The sequence below is a fragment of the Pyrgilauda ruficollis genome, unplaced genomic scaffold, assembly GCF_017590135.1.
Source record: "Pyrgilauda ruficollis isolate IOZ18807 unplaced genomic scaffold, ASM1759013v1 scaffold10, whole genome shotgun sequence".
Taxonomy (NCBI): domain Eukaryota; kingdom Metazoa; phylum Chordata; class Aves; order Passeriformes; family Passeridae; genus Pyrgilauda; species Pyrgilauda ruficollis.
In genome coordinates this window covers 16,795,289-16,822,213 of record NW_024508101.1, presented here as the reverse complement: position 1 = coordinate 16,822,213, position 26,925 = coordinate 16,795,289, and the positions used below count along the sequence as shown (strand labels likewise).

At 48.4% G+C, this 26,925-nt stretch overlaps 1 protein-coding gene across 1 annotated transcript; it reads right to left on the bottom strand.

Annotated features, from left to right (window-relative positions):
• On the bottom strand, window positions 1-26,925 carry LOC121350951 (protein bassoon-like). The gene is made up of 4 exons (XM_041462756.1): window positions 26,909-26,925; window positions 23,977-24,376; window positions 332-1,138; window positions 1-42 (listed from the first exon to the last, which is right to left on the bottom strand). Exons 1-4 carry the CDS (start codon window positions 26,923-26,925, stop codon window positions 1-3), a joined length of 1,266 nt encoding a protein of 421 aa, XP_041318690.1.

The following is a 26,925-nucleotide window of genomic DNA, read 5'->3' as shown; positions in this document are numbered from 1 at the left end:
CTAGTTGGTGACTGGTACTTGCATGACCTCACCCTTGGACACCTTTGGGGAGCAGTGGGCACTGCTGGGGGTGCCCTTAACAACAGCCATGCCTTGTTCTGTTCCTTGCATGAAATCAGTGTACACACATGAAATCCATGTCTTTGCCAAGAGGTGAAGGACCATAAACTCCAGCCCTGCAGCTTGCCCCAGGAGGAAACTGGCTTCAGCAGCTTCTTAAAGGCTTTTTTATAGACTTTTGAAAGCAAGCACCCCATCTTTTCTCCATTTTAAGCAAGGAGAGAGCACACACCCTTGGATCAGAAGACACCCGCCCCGCCAGCCCCCTTACCTCCACGAGGTGAGGCGTGGGGTTGAAGCCGCACATGTTGCAGACCTGCTGCCGGCAGGTAGTGCAGGTGTTGTAGTTGGGGGGCTCACTGGAGCCCACGTTGATCTCTGCCTTGCAGAGGGGGCACGAGACCCTTGCTTTCGGCACTTCCTTTGGCTTGACACCCTGCTCCGGCTTGCCCGGCTTCGCCGCCGCTGCGGCACCAGCCCGGCCCTGTGCCCCTGGGGCTTTGGGCCCAGCCTCTTTGCTGGCGTCGCTGAAGACAATTTTTGGAGGCACTTTGCCAGGAGACGGCTGGCTCGGAGCAGGGGCCTCTGGCTGGACAGACATGAGCGTGCTGGCCTGGGTCAGGAGGGATGCCCCGAAGCCGAAGAGCTTCCCTGTGAGCCCCTCCTGGGGCTGCTCTGCTGCTCCAGCCCCGGCGGCCGGGGCAGCAGGCTTTGCCCCTGCATCTCCTGGCGTCTTTCTCTGCTCAGAGGGGGAAGGCTTGGCTTGCTGATGCTGCGGGGAGGACCTGGCCTGATGCTGCGGGGAGGACCTGGCCGCCTCCTGAGGTTTTGGCTGTCCTTGGCCGTGCGGTTCCCTCTGTGGCGTTGTGGGCTGAGGTTTGGGTTGCTCTTGTGGCTGGGGGCGGGGGGCTGGCGGGGTCTTATCTGCAGCTGGGGGTTGCGGGTGCTTGGCTGGGGACTGGGAGGGGGACGGCGAAGGGGAGTGCAGCTGCTGCTGGCTCTTGGAGCGAGGAGCGGTGGTCATGTCCATCCCCAGCGCCCGCTGCATCTGGCAGTTCAAGCACAGCCATTCCTTCACCTGGGAGACAAGGAGAGGACATGGGCAGTGAGTGATGGGTAGGTACAGTTGCCTGCAGGTAGCCCCAGCACACCCTTACCTCTCCCCAAACAGACCCCACATAGCCACAGAAACCAGTCATCAGCCCCTGAAAAACATTTTGTACCATGTTCTTCACTGGCAGTACCTTGCAGTCAGGGCAAGCAGCCCCCATCTGTCACAGGTACCCACGGCACAGCATGCCGGCGTGAACGCCAGCTTTAATTAGCCTTGGTCTGCTTCCAAGGCTTCTGCTGCGAACTGACTGCTTGCCATGAGGCTCTGCCTCTCCTGGGGGAAGAGGGGCCTTTCCGAGGGCTCATAGCTCCACCAACTCCCCAAAGCCCATTTTCTCCCTCCTGCTTGGTGACCAGAGATACCAAAGAGAATAGCCAAGGCCAAATGAGGAAACACCACTGTGCCATGCTCAGCGCTTCCCTGGGGCTAGCAGAGATGGATTTTCTGGAATCAGTGCAGTGGTTGTGATACTCCCTCTCAAAATTTGGCTCTGGAATGCTATAGGGGAGTGCAAAGAGTGCTGCTCCTTGCACAATGCATCTGCACTTCCAGGAAGGGAAGTGCAGCCTGGAGAGCAAAGGGTTAATTTTCCCTGGAGAGCAAAGGGTTAATTTTCCCTCTCACCATGATGAACTTTTGCATGCAAATGAAAAATAGAACAGTTCCCTGGCTAAGTGGTGATAAACGAAAGACTTTCCCCATGAGAGATGTTCCCTGTGACACACTAATGTCTAAATTAAGTTAATTAAAGAGGTTGTAGAGCCTTTCCGTATGAGGAATCACCAGGATGCTCAGCAGCTACACAAGTATTAATATACAGCACAGTCAGCAGGACAGCCAGGTCTGCTTCCAAAAGACTTCTCCAAGACAATTAACTAAGGTGGTAAAAAGGTCCACAACATTCCCAAAAACCAGAGCAGCACCCAGGACAAGCAGATGCAGAGCTCGGCAGGAGCAGCACCCAACCTGGCCCTTGTGCTATCTGGGGACTGCACATCCCACAGGCCTGCACCCACTGCACGAGGTGTGGATTTTCCTGTCTTTCATTTTGGAAGCCATCTCTTCATTCCAGTGTTACGGATCACCTCTAAGGCTCAGCTTAATCCCTGCTGCAGAGACATTAATCACCTTGCCCAGTCCCGCAGCTCCAGGTCTGCTTGGCCTTTTGGTCCTGCAGTTGGAGGCATGGGTGATTCATAACCTGGCCCCAGGACTTTTCCCCCTACACTCCAACGACACAAACAGGCACATTTCAACCTTTTTATGCTCGCAGGAGCTGCCTGCGGAGATGTAGGGTGTCACTGTAGGTCTCATGATGGGATATGATGACAAGTCCTCGAGAGGTGAGGCAGATAAGCCCTAAACTCCTCCTGACAAGTCCCCTCCCCAGAGGGGTTCTCATAAAGGCCAGCCTTCAAATAATGAAGTTTTAAAAACAGAGGAAATTCAGATCAGCTAGGAAAGATGGTTCAAATTCATGGGGGGTGGATGCAAGCTCCACCTGCCCACCGCAGCCCTTCCCCTCTCCGCCCAGCACACGCCAGGTGCCAAGGCTTGGCACTGCCTCCAGCAAAACTCTCCCCATCACCTTACAAGCCTGGCTGCACATCAGCTCTGTGCTTTTCCCAGACTTCCCTGTACTTGCTGAGCTCCCACGCCACTCTCTACACCAGCCTCCGCTCGAGTCCTTCACTTGGAGCCGAGGGAAAACAGCCTCAATTTTCCCCAGCAATTTTGTGCTACATTGTCGTTTCTCCAAGCTGTTCCAAAGGAGCCACATTATATTTAGTTCCTGAAAATAGTACTTTAGTTTTTATAATTTCTTAGGGTCTTGCTGTCTCTCTTCTGACATCCAGAATTTCTTGCGTTATTTTTGCTTTCACACCCCCTGGAATTTTTTCCCACAGTTCTATTTCAAGAGAGTGTCTACCAAAATCCCATCAGCTTTGCCCACCATCCCCATCAGCTCAAATTAAGGGAGAGCCAATCCTTTCTATTCAGGTTCTTGTTCCCAGGATGCAAGAAATTCAAATCTTCCCTCTCCACATAATCTCCTTACCCGCACTTTAAGACCCTTAGTGAGGTGGAAAGTGGGGGAAGAGGAGATCCACTCCCTCCCTGTGCCACACAGAGTCCCCCACTCTGCCCTTGGCCAAAGTTTCTCCAGGAAAACCAGGGCAGTGGGAGGCACTGTGCCTGGGGCCACAGGAGCTGTGTATGGCTCATGGACAAGCCCACCAGGACCTCCCTCAGCTCAGGGCTGAAGAACAATGGGATCATTGTAACTTTCTCACTTTTCACAATGAACCTACCACACAGATAGGAAAAAGCCAGAGGGTGTTTTAGATGGGATAGGAGCATCCAATTGCCCTTGGTGACTTGGTGAGGAACTGCTGAGGAACATCTGTCCTGGGGAGCAGGAGAAAGCTGCAGGAAATACAGTGGGGCATGAGCTCCCAGAGCAAGCATTTGAAATGTAAATTGAGTTGGGATTATCACAAATTGCCTGGCCGGCCTCCACTGATGCAACTGATGACACACCCTGTGGGTTACACAGATCAAAGACAACTTAAAGGATGCTGCAGGGAAGATAGCAAAGAGGAAGGGCTGAGTTGTCTTGCCAAAGATCCTTCCCCCAAGGAGGAGAAAGGAGAAGGGAAAAGCCTGGGTGATAAAGAAATAGTAGAAAAAAATCATTATTTTCATATTCTTTTCCCCTATTTCTCTCTGCTGTTTTCTGGGCATCTTCCCCCTGCATGATGAATCTGCAAACTAGAAGAGAAGCATTTAGAGGATGGTGATGCAAATAATGATATAATCCCATTCCATCTATTTCTGTGTCCTGTTTGCCCAGTTCTTCACCAAATCAGAAGTTTCAGGGGTTGGATTAGTAAAGATTTACACCCAGACTCTTCCTAGAAAGGATGGGGGTCCATCACTGGGTGGAGATGGAAGTGATGCTAATGAGACAGATATGATGGACAGGCTGTAATCACTGTCCTGGAACATTTGGGAACAAGAAGGATTACACTCGTTATGAGGATGAAGCGTTTCCATCCTATTAGCAATTGAGAAGAACATTCAACAACATCTACCAGCACCAGAAGATATTTAAATTTGGCAGAACTGAATAATTTTGCATCCAAGAGCTCTAAGAGAACTAAGAAAACTGCTGCGTGCTGATGTTCATTTTTAAGAGGAAATTTTAGGAGGCTGGAAGAGTCTTCTGCTTGAAGAAGGCAAAGGTATGGTCTGCAGGGGACAGGCAGACAGACATCTGTCCAAGGCAGAAAAACAGTGCAGAGAACTGAAGGACACGCAAATACATCCATCAACATGGGTTTAGGAAAAATAGGTCACAGCAAAGCAAACCTGATTTTATTCTCTGCACATCTGATATTAGTAATGCACAGAAGCAATATCCTTGATGTCCAAAAGGTGTTTTGACCTAGTATTGTGTGACATGCTGACAAAAATAAAAAGCAGACTGGTTACCTGGCTGAGCTGGGGGCAACAAGAATTTACCACTGCCAAGGTATCATCATCTCACTACGGGCAGCACCACTCACACACAGTGGGTTTTGGTAAAACCACAGAATCAGAATGGTTTTGGTTGGAAGGAACTTTAAAGATCATCTTGTTCCAGCCACTCATATCTTAACTATCGATGAAGATGAGTCTCTACTGCCTAGCAAACCTGTGCTTAATCCATGCAGGAAGCCTGGAGCTGGAAGCAGGAGTGAGGAGGTGGCTCAGCCTCCTCTTCCAGCACCAAGGGACTCCTTCCAGAGCCCTCCATGGTTCCACACCGACATTTTAAGGAGATTAGTAAAACACAGGCCGGATCTGTAAGAGTGATTCTAGGGATGCAGAAAATGTCTGAAATGAGAGAATTGAAGAGGTTGATCTTTTTAGTTTATCAAAGAGAAGATTAAGAAGTGACTTGATTACGATATAGCAGCACATTCAGTGGAAACAATATCAGGTACTAAAAGGTTGTTAATTAGGCACAAAAAGGCATAAAAAGAACTAATGACTGGAAGTGGAAGCCAAATATATTAAGCATCACTTTTAACAGCAGATGTTTCTAACCATTAAAGCAAATTATACACATGCTGTTGGGCTCAGCAGAAGACTCAGGGAGGTAAAGCTTGCAGGCCTTTCATCTATAGCGTATTTTATGCCTGTTCTGGTCTCACAAGCTTTGACAGCTTGAACCACCCCATCTGTACGGACATTGGGAATGTTTGTATCTGATACCTAACCTGCCCCAGCCTGCATGCAGTTCCCAACACACCTATGACCACCAGCCTTACCTTTCCCACCACAGAGCCCTCCAACAGCCCAGAATATTCCTCAAAACCCCCTTCCAAATCTTATTATTCCCCAATGCATGAGTAGGTCAGCAAGTGGCAGTGCTTGCTGGGTCACAGCTGCCAGATGTGCCTCCCCCCTCAATGCTGTCCTGTGAGCACCGACCATTTGCAAATCCTGTTAGGAATGAAAACTTTCCAATCAGTTGTTTTCTTTAAAAAAATTGCAGCAGGAATATCCACAGCACGTGCTGTCTCTGCCAGTGCAGATTTAAACATTGATAAGAATTATAAATTGAATACACATATACACACAGACATATAAAATTACAGGCATGGTGGGCTAGATTGTGACCCTCTGCAGAGCAGGTACATAATAAGGGGGAGAAAGATCCATCCCTGTGCACTGTGCTTTCTAAATCATCTAGAAAAACATCAAGAAAAGCACACATTTAAAAAGGATCTGAAATGATACAGACACAGCTTGAGTCTGTAAGGCTTCTGCAGTTATTCTAACACCACCTATTTCAGGAGACTGTGTGAAAATAGCCCATCCCCAGTATTTGTTACCAGGAGATGTGAGGGAGTGCTGGTTATGTGCAGGTTGTTTTGTTCCCCTGTGGTAAGACAATACAGCTCTAAAAGTATCTCAAGTATAGAGTTCAGCCTTTGCAGTGGGCAGAAGCTTTAAAATGAGCACTGTAAGCAGAAAAGCATTGTAGTTGAACATCCAAGATATTTTCACGCCAAAATTTAGGATTATAATTAAGAGTAATTCTGTCTTTGCTGAGGGTTGGTTATTTTGGACCATTTGGAGGTCACCCAGGATGTTATCCTACTACAGAAGAATAATAAAACCAAAAAGGAGAGACCATATTTAGATTACCATATTTATGACTTTGGAGATTTGAGATGGAATGGTTCCTCACCAGCTCTACCCATCTAGACCTCACTGCAGCCAAAGCCATCGACCTTGCTGGCTACACACCCTCGTGTCAGAGGAGGCCACTGGGCTCAGGCCATCTGACCTGCTTTAAACAATTATTTTAGACTGGGAAGGACAGATCCCAAGTCATCTTGAGTCCAGCATGACCAATCCCACCCAAGGGTGACCATTTTGGACAGGACAGAGAAAAGGAGCTTTGTTCAGCAGAAGATACAATCAATACTCATCCTTTGGCATGAGATGAGATGAGATGCACAACGAGCTGAAAAAACAGAAACCAATTCATGGGAATTCAGAACAGAAAAAGAATGTGGGTTTTCTGTGAGTTGCCGAAAACATGTGTATTTAATAATTCTACAAAACTAAAATCCTGAAAAAAAACCCCAACTGTGTTTGGGAAGAGTGTGACAGGGCACCTCTGGCAGCATCTCTTCAAATCCAAGAGCCTCGAGTGGGTCCCTTCCCAGATGAAGCCACCCTCCCGCAGATGCACCCCAAGGTCACAGCTCCCTCTGCCTTTTGCAGGCACCAGTATGAGTATAAAAATAACCCCAGCTGGAACTGGGTAATGAAGGTACTGTGCTAATCAGACTAATAGAGAGGCTCAACAGCAGGATCACTGACTGGATGGACACAGGTTTCATTCATGGCTGCTACTGCCTTATCCTGGAGGAACACTGCAACAGCCTGGCCTCTCCAGAACTGCCAGTGCCCTGCCTGAGAGTGTCCTTAAGTGTCTTCAGCTCGGCAGCTCTGCCTGCACATGAAGAACTGTTGTCTCACAAAATCAGCCAGTCAGCAAAACGTCCCTTCCATCCATGCCTCCCGGGTCCACTCCTGAGGAGCTCTCTGGGGGGCATGTCTCGTGTTTTACTTGTCACACTGAGCTCTGCCAAAGCCACATACACACTCTGCAATTAAACAATATCCTGATCCAAGGGAAGAGGCAGTGCTAGAAGGCAGCCCTTGGCTAGAGAACAGAGGGAACAGCACGTTGTGGGGAGCTGGGATACTGCTGGGAAGGCAGGAGGTGGGAATGGTTGCAGGAGACCAGGGAAAGCTCAGCAAATCCTGGAGGAGCTGCTGATGCATGGAAAAAACTGAAGGTACCCTGTGGATCAGGTTTCTTACACCATCCCAGACTGGCTGATGGAGTGCACGAAAAATATATACCTTTTTCTGAAGTTTTAGGTTTGTTTTATAGCAAAACTAAATTCTCTCTGGAAGTGCTTGAGGCAAAGGTTGGATGGGGCCCTGAGCAATCTTATCTCATGGAAAGTGTCCCTGCCCATGGCAGGGTGTTGGAGCAAGGTATCTTGAAGGTCCCTTCCAAGCCAAACCATTTCATGAGACTGTTGCTGAGTTCTCCTACAGCAGCACAGGGACAGTTTGCCATGGAGCTCATGTGTGGAGGGCAGGAAAAGCAGCCCTGGTCGTTTGGATCAGTGCACATCCTACATGCAAATGCAAAGAGGAGCCTGCAAAGCATCCCGTGGAGGCTGTGATGTGGGGTATCAGCCAGAGTCCGAGCTGAGGGGCACGGATAACACCAGGAGGCCTTGGGAGGAGCATGAGCAGCCCAGGGTGCAGGAGCTGCTGTGTGCCCGGGGCCAGGCTGCATGTCAAGACATCACCAGAATTCACGCCTGCATCCAGGTGGAGAGGAGGCGGATGCAAACATGCAGGCAGCGTGGGCTGAGGCTTCCTGGTCCAAATCTAAAGCACAGTTTGAGGAGAATCCAGGGCTCCAGAGAAAATGTGCAATTAGGAGTGTTTCAGCACTTAATTGACAGGTGAATTGGTCAGAGGCACCGAGTCATTTGTCAAAAAGGCCACCTTATGCTCATCTTTATCTTCAAACATCTCAATATAAATAAAATCTAGTCCTTGGCACTCCTGCCCAGAAGGGGAAGCCACCGGAGCCGTCAGTAATCATCCTGCTAATGCTTGCCAGAAAATAATCAACTTGCTCGCTTGCTGGCGAGTGAGAGGAACCAACCCCCAAACTCATCTCCTTCTCTGCAAATAACAGATGGGAAACTGCGTTTGTCCAGAGAACTGAGCTGCGAAATAAGACAGTGCCATTTCATCCTATGAGTCACTTCTCAAACAGTTTCCTTTCTCTGGTTAGCACTCCCTGAACCAACCCAAGGCTACTTGAGCACATCTCCTCTCTCCAAAGGGCTTCAGGAGGCACTGACCCCCACGAGGCTCTGCAGTTTCAAAGACGACCTCCAGCACCTGCACCTCGCTGCTCGGTCCATCTTTCCCTGCACCACACAGCCACGGACACAGGGATGAAGCGGACACGATCAAAGGAAATAACTGCACGCCCAACAGCTTTGCAACTAACCTCGATCCGCCGTCATAGGCAGGACGGTGCTTCCCGGCAGCATCCCCCATGGCTAGCTCCTCGGGAAGTGAGAGCATCCCCTCCTTCAGTGCTTGCCCTTGCTGGCAGAGAGGAGCAGATGGGCAGAGGAAACCTTTCCAGCACCAGACCCAGCGCTGCTCCTCTGCTCCCCCCGGAGCGCGGGTCCCCCGCCTAACAAGGCGCTGCCTAGCTAAGCAAACCGGCAGTGCCGCCGCCCGAGGCAAAGGGACAAGTCCTTCCAGTTCATTAGGGAAGGTTTCTTGTGCGATTTGCTGCCTCACTAGCTCCTGTTTAGACAGCCTTTGTTCCTCGTCCGCAGGAGTGCATGGAAGATTTGGACGTCTGTACGTGCTGGGAGGATGCTGTTCCCCGGGCCGGGGCAGGGAGCACGGCAGAGCTCACCCCGGGCTTTAACCTCCCGAGCTCTAAGTGCAGCCCCGGGGCCCTCTCGCTCCCTAATGCGGGACTTCCACGGGAGCCCTCTCGGCCAAGGAAAGCCTAATGGCTTGCTTTGCCTTTTTCTGCTGCTGCTCCCGTGCCCTGCCGCCAGCCGAAGGACGGACGTCCTGAGTAACAGGAGCCTCCGGTCCTGCTCACTCATTGTCTCCTGCAGAACTAAAATAGCAGCCTGGGAGGGAGCAGAGGAGCTCAAAACTTTCCATTCCCTGGTACCTCCTGCCCAAAGAAGAGGAATACATGAGGCCACGGAGCTCCTCGGGGTGTCATGTGCAGCAGCGATGCAATTCACAGCTATAATGCTATAAAGAGCACAGGCTGCTCCCAGTAAATAGACTTGTAACAGATCAATTTGAAAGCAGCCCAGTTTCCTATTAGTAACACAGAATAAAATCATCCATTTACTGCATGGCTCACATTTATTCAGCTCTGAGTGGTCCCTGTTGTAGCCTTGCTCATGAGCTTCCAGCTCCTTTGGGAACGCTCCTGGACAAGTACAGCAATGGGAGATAATGGCTGTAGCTCAGGGACTAAACTAAACACTCTTGAATATATAAAGGTCCTTTCACCCCCAAACTTTGAACTACCTTGGCAGCATCAACATCTGAGTATAGCACAGCAGTGATGAGGGCAGAGAGGAGCACCATCCTCTGACCCACGTGTCTAGGATGGAAGGTTTTAAACACTAAAAACAATTCTGGTCCTGGCATAAGCAGCCCAAAGTGTTTTCAGAGACAGTGTTGCAGACCTGATGTTATGGCCTCACACTTTTTCCAGACTGAAGGAGCCAAGTTAAGTCCAATTTATCCTGGGCTACTGTGTATTCACGAATGAAGACACTGGAATGAAAAACTTGTGTGAATGAACACATCATAGTGGATCAGTGCATCAAAGCAGAGTGTATCTTCTGCCTTTCTTTTTTTCTTGTTGTTGTTATTCTGGATTAAATATGTAACAAATGCTCTTGCAGAATTTAGGGCCTGAAGATAGACAAGCCACTGCACAATCTTTTTACATACCTAAACAGACTTAATTGCTCAATTATTCCAGATAAACACGATAAGTTGCCTGTCATGAATAATTTATAATCCAGCTAGCCACACAATCTGTGAAAGACAAATCTATGGCTGCAGCAAAAGAAATGCAAGCAGATGCCATAATCCCAAGACACCCTTCTGGGTACTAAACGCTGGTCAAAGGAGCAATAGGCTGCCCAGGGCAGGTTTGATCTTCCTTTGGACAGCCCAGATCTTCATCTGGGTTACTGTGATGCTGAGAGGATGCAATTATTGACAAATAAAGTAGGCACAAAGTGTGGGTGTGCACCTTGGAGGAGACAGGCACAGCACACACTCCCCTCCTGTTCATGCTCTGGACGTGGCTGGGTGTCCCATGCAGCCCCTCCTGGGTTGTACTGGTTTTCCCAGGAATTGCATCAGATGGTGGTGATGAGCTGAAGAGCTGCAGTGAGGATGCAGTGCTGGAGGATGGAGGCTCACAGGGCCTGCCACAAGGGACAACACTCAGGGTGCCGGGGAAGAGCTAAGGGAAGGAGCACTGCCAGGGGGAGGAAAGGTCCCATCCAGCCAGAACTTACCATGCTTGGATAGGAGAGACCTCAGAAGGCAACCTGGAAGGAGTCCAGGAGGAGGGCTAATCCTAAACCCGTGACAAAGCCATCCCAGGCAACTCCCTTCCCAGGGCAGAGGGGAAATGAAGCAGGCAGAGGGGCAGGCACCAGCTCCTGGCTCCAGTGACCCCAAACAAAGGCAAGGGGCTTTCCCACGGGGCTCGGGGCACTACCACAAACCTTGAGCCTCTTTGTGACTCTCTGAGAAGCAGAGGAGAGGCACTGGGAAGATTTCCTCCAGCCTGGGCACCCCTTCCCAGAAATAGCTTGTCCAGTCACCAGCGACCTATTTTAAATAAATTAGAATAGGTTTTTTGTGTTGGAACTCCTATCCCAGTTCTAATATACCTGGACATCCAAATACACCTGGCATAATGACGTAAGTCATCATCTACTAAATAAAATTTACACAAGAATCTGCAAACAATTAGTTTGCACAGATACCCGTAAATCCACATCACTTTTAATTGGGTTTTTATAGCTATTATTTAGCCTTGAAGAAGGGGCTACTTCACTGACAGCCAGTCTACAAGAGCAATCACCCTGTCATCAAAAAAATATCAAAGCTAGTTGCAAAGCAAGATTAAAATTGGTCATTCAAATCATGATTTGATGAGAGTTGGAGTTGTTCAGCCTAGAAAGAGACGACTCTAAGGAGCCCTTAGAGCCCCTTCTAGTACCTGAAGAGGCTACAAGAGAGCTAGAGAGGGACCTATTAAAGGACATAGAGTGACAGAAAAACAGGGAACAGCTTCACACGACAAGAGGGCAGGAATAGAGAGGATATTGGGAAGAAATTAATTACTGTGAGGGTGCTGAGGCACTGAAACAGGATGACCGGGGTGTGATGAGATGTGAACTTCCCATCCCTGGACATGTTCAAAGCCAGGCTGGATGGAGCTTGGAATTATTTGGTTTAGTTGAAGGCATCCCTGCCCACAACTGGAATGAGATGAGTTTTAGGGTCCCTTCCAACCCAAACCATTCTGGATTCTAGTCTATGATATTTTGCTTGCTGAGCTGAAGTCATCATTGCCATGGAGATCTAAACCAATACACCAGAAAGGTGAATAAGCTATTAATGAAAAAGAATCCTGATACTTGAAAGATTGTCTTTTCTGTCACAACCCAAGCCAAAATTTGAAGTGACTCCATTCTGGAGCTTTCTGCAGCCTTCCTGAATGGGAGCCCACAGGATTACCATAGAGTAACCTGCTTAGGACACCTCAGCACAACTGAAAACTCTGGGCAAGCTTACAACAAAAGCCAGTTTAGTTCAGCTCAAAGAAAGGGTCAAGTCCTCAACTGCAAGACTGGAAACTGCTACAAAAGAGAAAAGCATTACAGTAGAAATCACTCAGGTAAAACACCAAAAATACTGCAGAAGCAAATGCTCTTCTAGGGCTTCTTAGCTTTCCTTTGAAAGATCTCCAACAAGCAGCACATAGACAGAGCCAGCTGCAGTGCTCCACGTCCATCCAGACAGCAAGAAAACTACAGAGGAGCAAACTGCACAGTTCAAGCTGATTTCACCCTGCTTTGATTTGCTCAAATGTCAATCAAAAACACCTTCTGAAGAGAACCACTAAAACTTGTTCACTCGTGTGTAATCACCAGTCACGGGACTGACTTGATGACCTACAGGGCTCATTTTTTGCAGGTGAGATAGCAACAGTGACCAGAGCTCCCCCCACTTTCAGGCATTCAGCTGGAGAGATCTTGCCTCTGATTTTTAAGTATCGTGCATCAAAATATCCATCTGAACAGTGGGAGCCACGCTGACTGCAAGCAATCAGCCCCAAACTGCCTCAAACCAGGCAGAGAAGGCATGGATTGGCCAGCAAGGGGGAAGCAGCAGGATCCACGCACCAGGAGGGAAAAACATTTGATATCCAAATAAACACCACCTTCCCATAAGCTTTTATCTGCCCACAGCCTTGTCTGTTGGCGTGGGCTGGCTCCTGGCACGCTGCAGAGAAGGGAAAGGAGGAGCAGGTCCGAAGCACGGGGTGCAGCAGGCGTTGGGATGCGGCACAGCACGCGGCCCATGGGGATGCTGCTCTTGGGTGCACAGTGACCTGCTCCCACAGGGCGAGGGTCTTGCCATGCCAAGGTATTTGCTTCCCAGTAGGATGCAGGGTGGATGGCACTGGACAAGTGCCTGCAGCTGGAAGGCACTGGATGGAGAAGAAGGGTGACTTGGGGCAAGAGCTTGAGCTGGCCAAAATCATTAGGAAGGGCACTGAAGCTTTCAGTTTTTACTGTAAGAGTGACATTGCCCAATTTTAGCTCTCGGTTGGGTGCCATATTTTGGCTCTTAGTTGGAGATCCCTCAGAGCAGTGGAGCTCTTCAGAGCTCTCCAAATGACATGTCATTCAAAACCATCAGAGCATGACGCTTTTTTTGGGCAGAACTGCAAAAACTTTACACCCAGGGTCTGCATAAAGTGTTATTATTCCAACATCTCCCCCTGGTTCCAAAAGAGATTTAGCACCTGGAATTAGTTATATTTCAGAAGTCATTGGATTTTTTTTCTCCCTAATTCAATAAAGCAGCAACAGTTGTCTGCTGAGAGCAAGTAGTGGGATCCCAGAAGCAGCTTAAAGACAGATGGCAGCAGCAGCATGCCTGTTTGGGGAGAGTTCTCAAAGCACTCTCCAATTTGAAAGACACAATCATATCAGCTGGAAAATTAATATGGCAGGTCACAACATAAGCTAGAGTGTGTAAAAATAAATTTAAGGGCATTAGCTGGCCTGGCCCAGCATCTCTATACTGATTTGGTACTCCAAGAAAAATCAGGATTCATGTTCCAATCTGCCAAAGGTTCCTTGAGCAGGTTGCTGAGGAGAAGATGACAGCACCATGCATGGGGTACAAGGGCTCACTTTAACTGGGCTTCACCTTTTGGGATGGATCCCAGAACTGTTGGTCTTGCACTAACATACTGTGCTCCATCAAATACTGAGAGTACTTGCTTTTGTCAAAGCTCGAAAGGTTTTGCAGTACATAGAGTATGTAGGCAAAACAGAGGCAGGTGAACCCAAGGACAGGCCTCTCCTACAATAAGTATGCTCCTTATTTCAGAGGAATCCAGAAATACAGGTAATTCAACTCTTTCCCAGGTCCCCAGGGTAATTTTAACACAGACCACTAGTTTTTAGCCAAACCTCTCCACTAGACCTGGTATTTTATCCAGTGGGCATCATACTGAGAACAGAGGTTCTCAGGGGGAAAGGGCAGCAAGCAGTGCCTTCCAGGAGATCAGGACAGGCATGGGATGTCTTGTGGGGAGGAAGGGCAACATGGTATGCCTGAGAGAACAGGAAGGTCTGAACAGAACCAGTAAGCAGTTCAGAGCTATGATAAAGCTGTTTTTGGAGGAATCTCCCACTCAAGGAGTCACAGGGACATGCCCTTTACAGCTTCTAGGGTATTCTGCAGTGAGAGGGGAAAAAAACTCCAGAACTAAAATCCCAAGGGGAGCTCCCACTCCTAGGTCCAAGCCCAGCAGTGCCCCACTCCATCCCACCCAGCTGGTTGCTGCACTACACCAACAGCCCTACACGTTTGTGTCCTTAGCAGGTTTTTAATGGGGAACGCTTGCTGATCCTGCGATTCCTGCAAAGCTGAGCTACAAGCAGTGACAAGCTCGTTTGCTCTTTGGGGACAGGGCTTCAAATAGCTGCTGGCTTGTGGCAATTAAAACGGGCAGAGCACTGCCTCTGACTCCGGCAGCCCGCGCTGTGACTGATGCAAGCGCCGGCTGGAGCGCTCTGATAAGGACGCTGGATGATTCAGAATAATCTAGGCTTTGCTGAACAGATGAGCCCGAGTGTTTGTGCTTCTGCTTCCGTCTAATGGGAATACTGTGTTGTGCTCATCGGAAAGGGGAGAGGGCTGCTGGAGGCAGGAGGGCACCAGAACTTCCTCTCTATAAGACTGGTGGGCACATCTCTCCTGCCCGCCGCTCAGGTCTCCTTCTTCCATGGAGGTCTCCAACTTGAGGGTCTGGCCAGTCTGCCCCCTCAGCTTGGACACAGCAAGGGGGTGGCAAAGGAGCTGGGGAGGGAACAAAAAGTCAATGCAAAAACTTCTCACCCTGAAGGTTTTTTGCAATGCTGCTGCACAAGAAGCTGGGCTCGATTAAGATACAGGAGATGGGCATCAAAGTGGGCAGGGCAGGGAGCAAGAGAGGAAGGGGAGGGACACACTTGTTGTTCAGTCTTCAAAAACAACTTATAGCTGGTGTAGTGCTGCATTACATACATGCCTTAACTCCTTCTGACAAACCTTTAATCTCACTAGCCTGCTGCATAGTCTACTCCCATTCCATTAAGATCACATTTTGCTCCCTGGATTTCCAGAGCCATTCTAACAATTTGGCTTTGATTTACTCAAAGCAGAAAGCCATGCCACCGGCACAGTCTATTTACAACATAAACTGACTCCAGAATGGAAATATCCCCCCTTTGGCTGTCCTTGATCAAAAGGTTTGTAGCTGAGATAAAACACCATTTAAATCAGAGTTTAAATAGTCAGTTTTCATAATCCATCAGCACCATACCCCTCAGATCTGGGCTGTCCAGGAGCACAGCTACATATCATGTCTCCAAAAAAAGCTGGGTATGGCAGGAGGGTGAGGTCTGGGAGCAAGGCTTGAATTAAGATGGTGAGAAATACCTCTGCAGGCATGAACTGCTGTTTCACAAGAACCTCACTGCATACACAGGACTGCTTTCAGAAATCTCTGAGGCTTTTCAGTCCACACACTATGTAAATCCCTTTTTAGCATCTAAATGTGACCATGGCCAAGAGACAGGGTCAGGAAGAAGCAAAGTGGTTCATTGTGCTGGGAGCCCATACAGCTCTAAAAATAGCACTGGTGATCAGCTAAATTCAGGTTACAAGAGACACTGACAAGATGCCACCACCTCTGTCTTTAAGGACCAGACAGACCTTGTATGTCACTGTCATTCAAGGTGGGAAGAGCCATGTCACAACATCTCCTCCTGTGCTGGGGTTGTCCCACTGGGCTCCCCTTGCTGCACCAAAGATGCAGCCCCTGGGACAGCGCTGTAAGGGTGGGTGCAGAGTGGGTGCTAAAGTGTCTGACACCCTCCATTACAACCACCCTGCTCTCTGCAGCTTGTAGAAAGACCGTAAATAGGAATGAATTCAGCTGGGATTAACTCAATCCCCATCAAAGCACTGAAAGCTCTTGAAGTTTCCTCCTAAGCGCTCCCCGAGGCAGCGCAGCGTTCCGGCAGCAAACACACATCACAAACCAGAGCGCACAGGCGAGGCTCTGCAGCCCTGCGCAGCTCCTGCGCTCGGGGCTGCGGCGTGGGCACCAAGTGCGAGCTGAGGGACACAAACACTGAGCGATTTCACACACTCGACCGGTAGGAAAACCTGGAGCAGCACCCGTGTGAGCGAAATATCCCCATCCACCACCACGGGCTGTACGGGATCTTATCCCTCTGCCCGGGGATGTTCAGGGGGAGGGAGGGAAAGCAAGCAGCCGCCGCAGCAAAGCTCTCAAAGAAACAGGGAGCCGCTGACTCGGTACCCTGCTCCACTATGGAAAGCTTGACAGCCGCTTCCGATCCTCAACTGGCTTTTCTTTTTAATGATGAAGTGATCTGGGAGATAAAAGCCAGCGGAAAACCATGTCTCATCCAAGCAAACAGCTTGTTGTAACTTAATGTAGCGAGGGAAGGAGGGCGCGGGGCGGCGGCGGCTCAGCCCGTGCGGCGCGCTGGGCTCGGCGCTCAGCGGGCGGCAGGAGACGCCGAGCGGAAAGGAGGCCACTTCCCGTCCCTCGGGAGGCCTCCTCTTCACTTGCAGCTGTTTTAATTACCCCTCTGCACCGCAGCATCGCTCCAGCCTGCGGGAAGCACATTCCACATGTCACCACGGCCGCGGCTCAGCCGAACGAGCGCAGAGGACCCACCCTGAGCAACACCAGCCCCCTCAGTCACCAGCAGCCGTTTAGCCGAGATCTTCTTTGACATTTTCTGCCAGCGAATTTTGCATTATTTGAATCATCCACGCAGAGCACAGCACAAGGCGGCTCATTGGGAGAAACAGCCAGAATTACTCATGAGCTTTTTCTTGTCACGGGCTCTAACTTAAATTGTGATCTGTCAAACAGATGAGTCGCACGTCATTGTGGATGGCTGGGAGAAGCTCCTGCTCGGGCTGCAGCAGGGGCCAAAAAGGCAAATAAGCCATTTCTATGTAGAAAGGCTCAGCAAGAGCAAGTGTGGTACTCTCCAGCTCCATATGAGTTGCTTCATTCAGTGTTAATCACCCCATTAAAAAATTAAAGTCCACCAAGAGATAAGAGACACATCCTTCACTGCAATGCTGCAGATACAGGATGGAGCACCTGGTGTAGGGATAAAGGGATTAAGAGGTGAAGGGCAACGGTGAGGAAGGGCTAAAACGTGGCAAATATGCATACACATACAACCTGTTAGTTCAGGGTGATAAATCCCATGGTCCTATCAATATTTTCTCACCATAAAAAAATCCACAGAATATTCTGTGCAGCCACGAAGAGCAGATTTTTAGTGCCCAGCTCACAGGGTTCTCTTGAGGAGAGCTGTAGGGCAGAAAGCACTGGTCCCACCTGCCCATGGGGCAGATGCTGACCTCAGACACTGGGATGGAGCAGCCCTGTGGCAGCACATGAGGCCAAGCATCCCTGCCCAGGCAGCTGCAGCCCAAATTGCTGTATCCTTAGGAGAAGGTAGCAGGCATGCCAAGCCCCAGCTCCTGCAAACAGCATCACCCACTGTCCATGCAGGTCACTGCTGGCTGAAGCTCTGCTAAAAACAAAGGAAAAACTGAAATAAAATACACATCTTACTCCTATCGCACAGCAGGATCCAGTGGAAAATTTCTCCCAGATCTGCAACGTAATGCCAACGACAGATTTATTTTTACAGCTATATGGTGAAGGAGGATGATCTCAAAAGACAAATCATTCTAAAATGGGCAACTTGACTCAGCAACACAGGGGTCTGGCTGAAAATAGGGTACAACCTACCACATACACACACAAAAAGCTGTCTAACACCACAGCAGAACAAAAACACTACTAGCCCAAGGGTGTCCAGGGGTTTGATCTGATCACAGGAGGAAAAAACATACCTCTGAACTTGCTGAAAGGTGCACACAAGGAAGGACAACTGCTGACAGAGCTAGCACCACCTCCCCAGCTACCCACAGACACCACAAGCATGACACCAGTGTGAAATGCCCCAAGGGATGCCAGACCAGAGAAACATTTATTTTTCAGACCCAACACCTATTCTTTAAAATGAGAGGGAACTATAACCTCTAAACAGAGCCTTGTGTTTATCCATGAGGACAACAATACAGGTGCAGGACATGCAGGAGATGCAGGACCACACATGTGCCAATGGCTGAGGCTGGAGGTGCTTCATGGCCAGGAAAACAAACATTGTTGAGGTCCCAAGGGCAGGAGAAAACCTTGTTGGCTTTGCCTTGTTCAGCTAGAGAAGAGGTTGTGTAAATGTAGTATCACTGTCACAGCTTATCCTCTGCCATCCCTCCCATTGCAAAGAGCTACATCCAACATGGAGTTGATGCACCCAGAGGAAATGTAGAAATTTAGGAAATGCCACGCCAGCAGGGGCCCATGGCTTCTCAATAAAGATCCAAAGAGGTGAAGAACACTTAACTTGCTTGAAAAGGCAGGGAGAAACAAAACTCCTGTTTAATTATCTATCAGAAAGCAGATCCCTGTTTTCATCCAGTCCTTCAGTGCTCAGCCCGGGGTGAAAGCACTGATGCCAGCAGGGATTCTACCCACACTTGCACAGCATCAGAGACCTGTGAATGTTTGGATGTTGAATGAATGACAGGCAGGAGAGAAGACAGATGAGAGGAAGAGATGAGGATTCACTGCCATTAATAACAGCCATTGGTTTAATGTAGAACTAATAACCCCCCTGGCATGCTAAACACAGCCCTTGCCTTGCAGGGTTTCTGAACCAGGGGTCACTAGTCAAGTCAAAGCTTCCTGCAGAGTAAATAAGTTAGACTGGGCCCCTAACTCAAAAATATGCTGGGTTTTACTGAAAATTGGACACCAACATGGTGCAATGTGTAAAACTGGGACAATGAACCAAATGAGAAATGGGGTCCTTTGAAAGCAGTGTAAGAAGAGCTTCACAATTTCAGTATTTGAGTTTTCTTCAGTCATTTGCTAAATGACTGAGGCAATGCTGTGGGCAGGCACCACTCTTGACAGTACAGCCAGATTGGAAAAGGCTTTGGACTAGAGACATTCCTCCAGTGCCAACAAGCCCCATTCCTCCCACCAGAGATGCTCTGCATGGTGTCACCCCTCAGCTTCCCCCCACTTCTTTTTTCCACTTTACTCAAATTTTCTTATACTACTGAGCAGAAAACGACCAGCTGTGAGGTTATGACAGGATACACAATGCTCACATTGTTTCAGTCTCATCTCCTCAACTGATGGTCTATTTTCCACTAATACAATTTAAACATTTACTTAAAAACTTTAAATGATTTTTGTGGCTACCTCCTCTTGCTACACACAACTCAAGATGTGCTGAGAATTTTCTTCTCCTGTCAAACAACCCTGACCACTGTTGGGAAACCAACCAGCAAGTTTTTAATTCTCCTTGAGACTTTTTACGTTTTGCTTGCTGAAGGTCCATGATCAAAGATTTGTGATGAGCTTACATGGCACAGAGCATGCAGGGAACAGATTTGCTCTCAAATATTTTAAATATTTTATAATTCATTATATTCATAGCATAAAAAGTACAAAGAACCTCTTCAATCTCCCTAAGTGAAGCTAAAAACATGGGGCAGAACTGAAGTTTAACAATTATAAGTCATAAATAAGGCCACAAATACAGCAAATAAAATAAAAACAGCTCGGGGACAAAAGCAAGGCTTTCAAAAATAAAGCAATTTTGTAAAGAACACACATGTATAAACATGTTCCTTTTACTCAGAGATGTGCATCTGAAAATTTATGAAACTGCCTCTAATACACACTACTTCAAATTGAAAAAGGCACAATAGAAATGTAAGGCAGACAGGAAAGGTTTCCTATAATCCCAAGTGGTTCCAAGCAGACCTATCAGGCAGCCAGGCATTTTGAGTTTCATTTCAGCTCTAACTAAAGTACACATTTTAATGCTGTGCTGCTGCTCTTGATTAAAATCAAACTCAAGTTCCTCATGTTTCTGGTTTAGCGCTTAGGATCGTGAGAAAACAAATTAAAAGAAACCCAACAAATTTTAAGAGAAGACTGAAGAAGAAATTAATTTATCAAATTAGCAATGTGCAGCAGCACTTCAAAACCCCAGAGAAGCAGAAAGGATGCCTGCAGGTTACTCCTTATGATACCAAACAGAGCAAATCCAATCAGATGAACATGCTGCTGGATCAGTCAGGCGAAAGCCACAGGAGCAGCAGAACAAAGTGAAAGATGTATAAAAAGAGGATTTTCTAAACCTATTGTACTGGTTTGAAACTGAGCTATTCCCCCTGGAGGAGATGACAGCATCACTGGTGTGGTCCTGCAGAACAAGCTGTCCAAAAACACCCTCAGAGACAACACAGAGGAAAAGTAGAAAAAAAGTTTTAATGAGAAATTAAAAATCATACTAGAATGTGAAAGCTGCAATGTTGCACTTAAAATAACACATCCCCATTCAAAAACCTATTTCCTGCACAGGACTGTAAATAAACTTCTAGATTTTAGCACGTTATTTCAAAACTTGTTGTCTTTAACGGTGCCACCATTGCTCCCTGCTTGATAATTCCCTTTCCTTGCTTAAAATAACTGTCTATGGCAAGAGCACTGACCTTCAGGAATATGTGAATGAACAAGGAAAGCAGCCTGCCAGCACACGACCAAACTGAAAACCATGACAGCAGCTATTTCAGGGCATGGGATGAACAGAGGGAACAATATAATTACCTACATGTAAAATATGAGTGACACCAGCAGCAGAGAGGAACTTCTCTTTGCCCAGTCTTGTGAAACAAGAATGAACTGATGCTCAAAGGAATAAACAGACAGTGAAATAAAAACCCAAAAAGAGATTTTGTTTTTCTCAGCAAGCCATCAACTCAAGATGCCACAGAAGCTGATTGCTTCGTCAGCACAGAAATTCATGACTTGCTTTTAAGATAAAATGACCATCAAGCCAAACAAAAAGGAATAAAATAACAGCCAAAGAAAATAGTATTTCAAAGGGAATTATGTGCTTCTGAGGAGAAGGTATTACCAAAGTACAAAGTGAAGGCGGTGCAGTCAACCCTCCTCTGAAAAATCTGTTCTTGGAGTTGAAAGTGGCAAGATAGGCCTTGATGGACTGCAGCTCACACACTAAGTCTATTATTTTCTTTAAATATATATTACAAAAAGCTATTTTATGCTATGGATAAATATACAAGTAAAAGACTAATGAAAACAAAGTGTTTATACAAGATTTATACCCCAGCTCTCAAAACAGTTTGAGAGATCATTATGCCAAACCAGCCCTGTGGCTCCCACCTCACCATGCCAGTGGTTTCTGGCAATTCCACACATTGCACAGCAGAGGATGTACCAAGCAAAACACAATTTTGGTTTTCTTTGGTTTGATTTTCTTAGATAATGTGGTATTTTTGATTATTTAACCCTGCTACAGAGCCTTGAAAGCAGAAAGAAGTCACAAATTCCTATCTACTGCAGCACAAAGTGGCAATATCGACTGTACACATGAAAGTATATTCATAAGGAAATGCAAATAGAGAATACAACACCTGGTGAGCAGTGCTGTGCAGCCACCCTGCAGCACCTGCTGGGTTGGAGGGACCAGACTGTGTGGATGTTTTCTCTGTGAAGGGAGGCATTGGAGCAGCTGGGCCCAGCATGTCCCCCCTTGGAAGGTTCCAGGAGCCGGTGGGGTACAGCCTGGAGATCCCTTCCCTGCTTGCTGCTTTGAGCAGAGGTTGGAACAGGTAACCTCCAGAGATCCTTCCCAGCCCAGCTCCCGCCATCAAGGTGGAGAGTACCCTTCCAGCTGCCTCCACTACCCCCAGTAACAGCACCAGGATGCTTCAGGCATCTCTCTGTGTGACTCTGGAATAGCAGCACAAGGAATGATGTTGAGGAAAATGAGTCACACTTCCAAGAAGGCAGCAACCACTGCTGCTCCCCCAGCCAGCCCATCACACGGGCTGCCAACACGAGCTGCAAACACTTCTCTTGGACAACTGTTTTCATCCCCCAGCTCCCACAACGACCTACTTACAAGTCATAAGGTTGCTTGCTGCTGAAATGCATATTAAACTCAGGACAGACAAAAAAAAAACATCTTTTTCCATTTCAGGTCCATTTTTTTTGATTTGATGTTTAAAAATGCTCTGCAGTCAAACACATTTCTGAGGGCACAGAGACCTAGAGATGCCAAGAGCAAAATGGCCTAGAGCTGCTAAGCAAAGTCTCTGTGCTCAGACGTATTTTAACATTGGTATCTGCAAGAGAGACTCGGGGCAGAGCCCACTGTGGATAAGCTCTTGGGGCAAAGCAGAAGAGACAAGACTAGAAACGGAGAAACTGTTGCATTTTTATTTTGTTATTTCCTTGTTAACTGATACTGTTCAGAGTAACTGGACAACTTTCAAGGCAATGCTTGGACACCAAATTAATGTTTGGCAAATCTAATTAAAAATGAAACTTATAAACGAAACAGAAAAGTGGGCCATGGCACTTCTTTACAGGACCCTGAATTTCGACCTCAGGGCTCTTTAGATCTGAGACCTTATTTGGACCTCTGCAGGGCTAAATACCTGTGAAGTAGTATCAGGAACCAGCTGATTCATCACTATAGCAGGGATATCTCGTTCATGGGGCAAGACTATTTACAAGGGCGTGTAGTGACAGGACGGGGGGGTATGGGTTCAAATTCAAAGAGAGTATGTTTAGACTAGATAAAAGGAAAAAATTCTTTACTATCAGTGTAGTGAGGCACTGGAAAAGGTTGCCCAGGGAAGCTGTGAATACCACATCCCTGGAAGTGTTCAATGCCAGGCTGGATGGAGCTTGGAGCAACCTGGTCTAGTGGAAGGTATCCCTGCTCACGGGAGGAGGCTGGAACTAGGTGATCTTCAAGGTCCTTTCCAACCCAAACCGTTCCGTAACTCTATGATTTCTTCCATCAGGATAAAGGACTGGAAGGCAGGAGTTCCTCAAACAATGATGTTTAGACACTGCTGTGTCTAGCATCAGGAGCAAGCATTGCATGCTTACCACAAAATGGCTACTGGCAGTAAATCCTGAGTATCCAAGGGGCTTCAGTGCCTAAATCCTGTCTTATCAAGCACTGGAGTGGCACAGTTGCTTTCCAAAGTGCAGCTTTAAGTTTCTGTTTTAGGATCAGAAACCTATGTGGTTTGGCTCTTAAGAGCTGAAAAAACCATCCAATCACTTCCCACCCTGTGTGGAGATCTGTGACCTGAGAGATTGGCACGGGGAGCCCCTCACCTCAGCCAGCCCCAGCACCCACCTCCGGCACCGCTGCCGGATCCGCCCGCAGAGCCCGGAGCATCCATTTCGCACATCCCACGGAGCGCTCCTCCCCAGCACTGCCGCGTGTTGTGCACGACTCCCGGCGCCTCCCTCCCTGCGCCCAGCGAGAGCTGCCGGGAGCCCACCAGGACCTGCTGTGAGTCAGGGCTGAGACACTCCACACCTCAGCGTGGAGTGCAGCCCCCCTGCTCCCCTCCCGGAGCCCTGTGACTCCGGGACAGTTCTGAGAATGGAGAATTCAGCTAAATGTTCTGGTGTCTCAACAGAGCTGAGCCCTGGTCATCTACCAATCCCCTTCAAGTAATTTATCTCCCCCGTCTCATCAAAGCTCATATTATCACAATTATTCCTTTATTACCAGCAGAACCCTTGCTCCTGGTCAATGCTTTGCAGCTGTCAAAAGCAAAGGTGCAACTTCTGTGCTTGGAGAAAGCAAGAACCCAGCCAAAGCAGCCAGGAGGGCTGCATGAGGAAGAGGAGGCATTACCTGGGTGAGGTGCGGGTTGGGGTTGAAGCCACACTGGTTGCAGACCTTGCTGTGACACTGAGTGCAGGCATTGAAGTTAGGCTGGCCAGGGGAGGAGGTGAGCTCTGTCGTCTTGCAGATGGGGCAGAGGGTGCTGCTGGGGAGGGGGGCGATCTGCGGGACGGAGTAGGGAGAGGTAGGGGTGCTGCCCCGGTCCGGTGACACCGAGGGAGATCTCCCCGAGCCCTGGCTCCTGGCGTCCACCTGCAGCGTCCTCCGCGGCCCCTCTGCCGCCGGTCCCGGCTGGCCCCGGCCCCTCATCTCCCGGGGGCTCTGGGAGCTGGCTGCGGTCTGTGCCAGGGAGGGTGATGCTGACCGCTGGCCCGCGGCCTGGTCCAGCTGCTCCGGTCTCCTCAGCGTGCTGAAACACCATCAAAACACACATAATAAGCCCAGGTTTCAAACATTTGTATGCCAGTCAATGTAGAAAATTGCAACAGCACCCTCTCCCCCTCAAAATCCCATCTCAGCCAAGAAGGCGTAGCAAAACCCCACTGCACACCAGGGAAATTGCTCAGATCAGCAGAAGGATACGTTACCTTACGAAACAAGGCGCGATTTCAGCTTTCTCTTACATAACCCAGCGGCAGAGATGCAATTGAATTATTCGCTGTATTCTGAGTTGAACTTTAGTCAGAAAGTTGCACATAAAAACGTGCGTGAGAAGTTTGAGAAGCTCAACTTCCTGCCAGCCAGGGCTCCCAGCACTTCTCAGCACAAACTCACTGGGAGAGGCAGCTGTGACTCTGCTTTGCAGCCTGCAGGGCCCGTTCTGCAGGGATGCGGCCAACACGCGCTAAACCAGCTCCTCACAGCCTACCTTCATGAGTGGCTGTGAAACCAGAAGCCTACAAAGAGCCTGTTTATTAAAGACTAATGGGGAAGCCTTTAACCAGAAGCCTAATGGAGGCAGGAGAACTTCTTGTACTTCCTCACCTGTCAGGCAAAACTATGCAAATCACAGGTGAAAGCAGCTAAGGGCTTGTTTCCCAGGGGCCACAGCAATGGGAAATCAAGAGAGAGCACACTGGCCCCCCTTTAGTCATGAGCACTGAAGTGGCAAACACAGACAACAGGGATTTTGTGGGCTGGCTGCCCCCAGGTAACCCTCTTCTGGGTGATGTGAGTCTTGGCTGGGCAAAAAAAGCCAGCTGGTCACCAGGACAGGGTGGTGAAACCTCCCTGTGAAACCAGAGCTACCTACAAGGAGCAACACTGAGGTTGGCATTGCACCCACTGCTGGTTCAGCAGCAGTCCCACAGTCCCATAGCCTGTGTGGGATGCTCAGCACCCCACAATGCTGAGGGATGCTCCTGGCCATCCCAAGGAGCTCTGGAGCAGCTCCAGCTGCAAGAGCTTTGCACATGCTGCAGTGCACAGCATGACAGCCTGCACACCCTCCTCCCATACGGTTTCAGGGCAGGCACCCTGTAATGTGCTGCTGATGGACCACAAGCACACGAGAATGAATCTGTGATGGAAGATACTTATCTAATTACCAAGTAATTTGGTCCATGTGCTTATCAGTAATGCCCACAAATATTTCTCAAAAAAGCAGAAGCCCTAATGCCCTCACTACCTGTGATCTACAGCTGTTTAAGGAAAAGTATTACTCAGAACCTCAAATTTAATACATTGTTGATTTACCCAAGCAGGACCTGACCTTATAAAGGTTTAAAAAGGGAACTTAAATGCATAAAACTAATGAAATTCAAAGTGCATGTTGCCACAGTAATAGGAAGTTGGATGAAAATAAATAGTAAAATAGCACTTTGGGAATACTTTCCAGCTGCAGGTTGAAACCCACTTTTCTGAAGAAAGAATCACAACAATAATAAAGCAAAGCACTAAGGGAGGGAGTGATCTGTTCTAGACTGAAGAGAAAATTGCTCCTGGCCCTACAGTAGCACCTGCCAAGAATGTTGTTGGCATGTGCTGCTCCTCCATTGTTAGTTCTGACACCCTTCAGTTCAGATTTGGGGTTTGACTCCTGATGTCGAGGGATGCAGAGCTACTGCCTCATAAAACACATAAAACCATCTGTAGCTGGTGGAGATTGCAGAGCTCAGCCCCAGACACCAGAAGAAGTACTGTCAGAAAGCAGATGTACCTTCTCACCTTAAATTTAGTATTTCTATAAAACCCTCAGCATTTATGTATTAGACACACCCTATCCTAACGGTGTATTAAACAACTCTGAAATAGCATTATATGGTCAAACAAATAATTGTTGTTTGGAACAGCAGAATGGTTATTCTGCCCAGAGAAGCTGTGGCTACCCCATCCCTCAAAGTGTTCAAGGCCAGGTTGAGGCTTGGAGCAACCTGGTCTAGTGGAGGGTGTCCCTGCCCATGGCAGGGGGTGGAATGAGGTGGTCTGTAAGCTCCCTCACATCCCAAACCATTCTGTGATTCTATTCCACTGCAAATTTCAAAATTCAAGGTTTTTTCCCCATTTGATATGAAAAATACTTGCCACCCAGTAAGAATTCGGACTCCATCAAGGAGCTGTCAGATAACATACAGACAAGTTCACATTTCCTACCCAAAACAGTGTGCCTCTCTTGGAAATGCAAAAGCCCACGAGGAACAATACACCAGGTGCTGTTATTTTGCGCTGAGCCTCATTGGTGGCACACAAGACAGAGGAGGGTGGTTGGATGCCCACTGTCTGGCAGGCCAGTGCTGCTCCAGAGATGCTTTCCCAGACTGGGCTCGAGCTGCCTCCCAGCTCCCTGCACTTTTTCAAGTGCTAAGTAATGCCGGGCACCACCTCCGTCCCATTCCCAGCAGCAGTTTCACTCCATGCACTTCTACCAACACTGCATTTATTTATTTTATAATTATCCAGGATGCCTCAACCCCCCTGTGACACAGGCTGTGCTGTCTCTCACTTGCACCAGTTGAACAT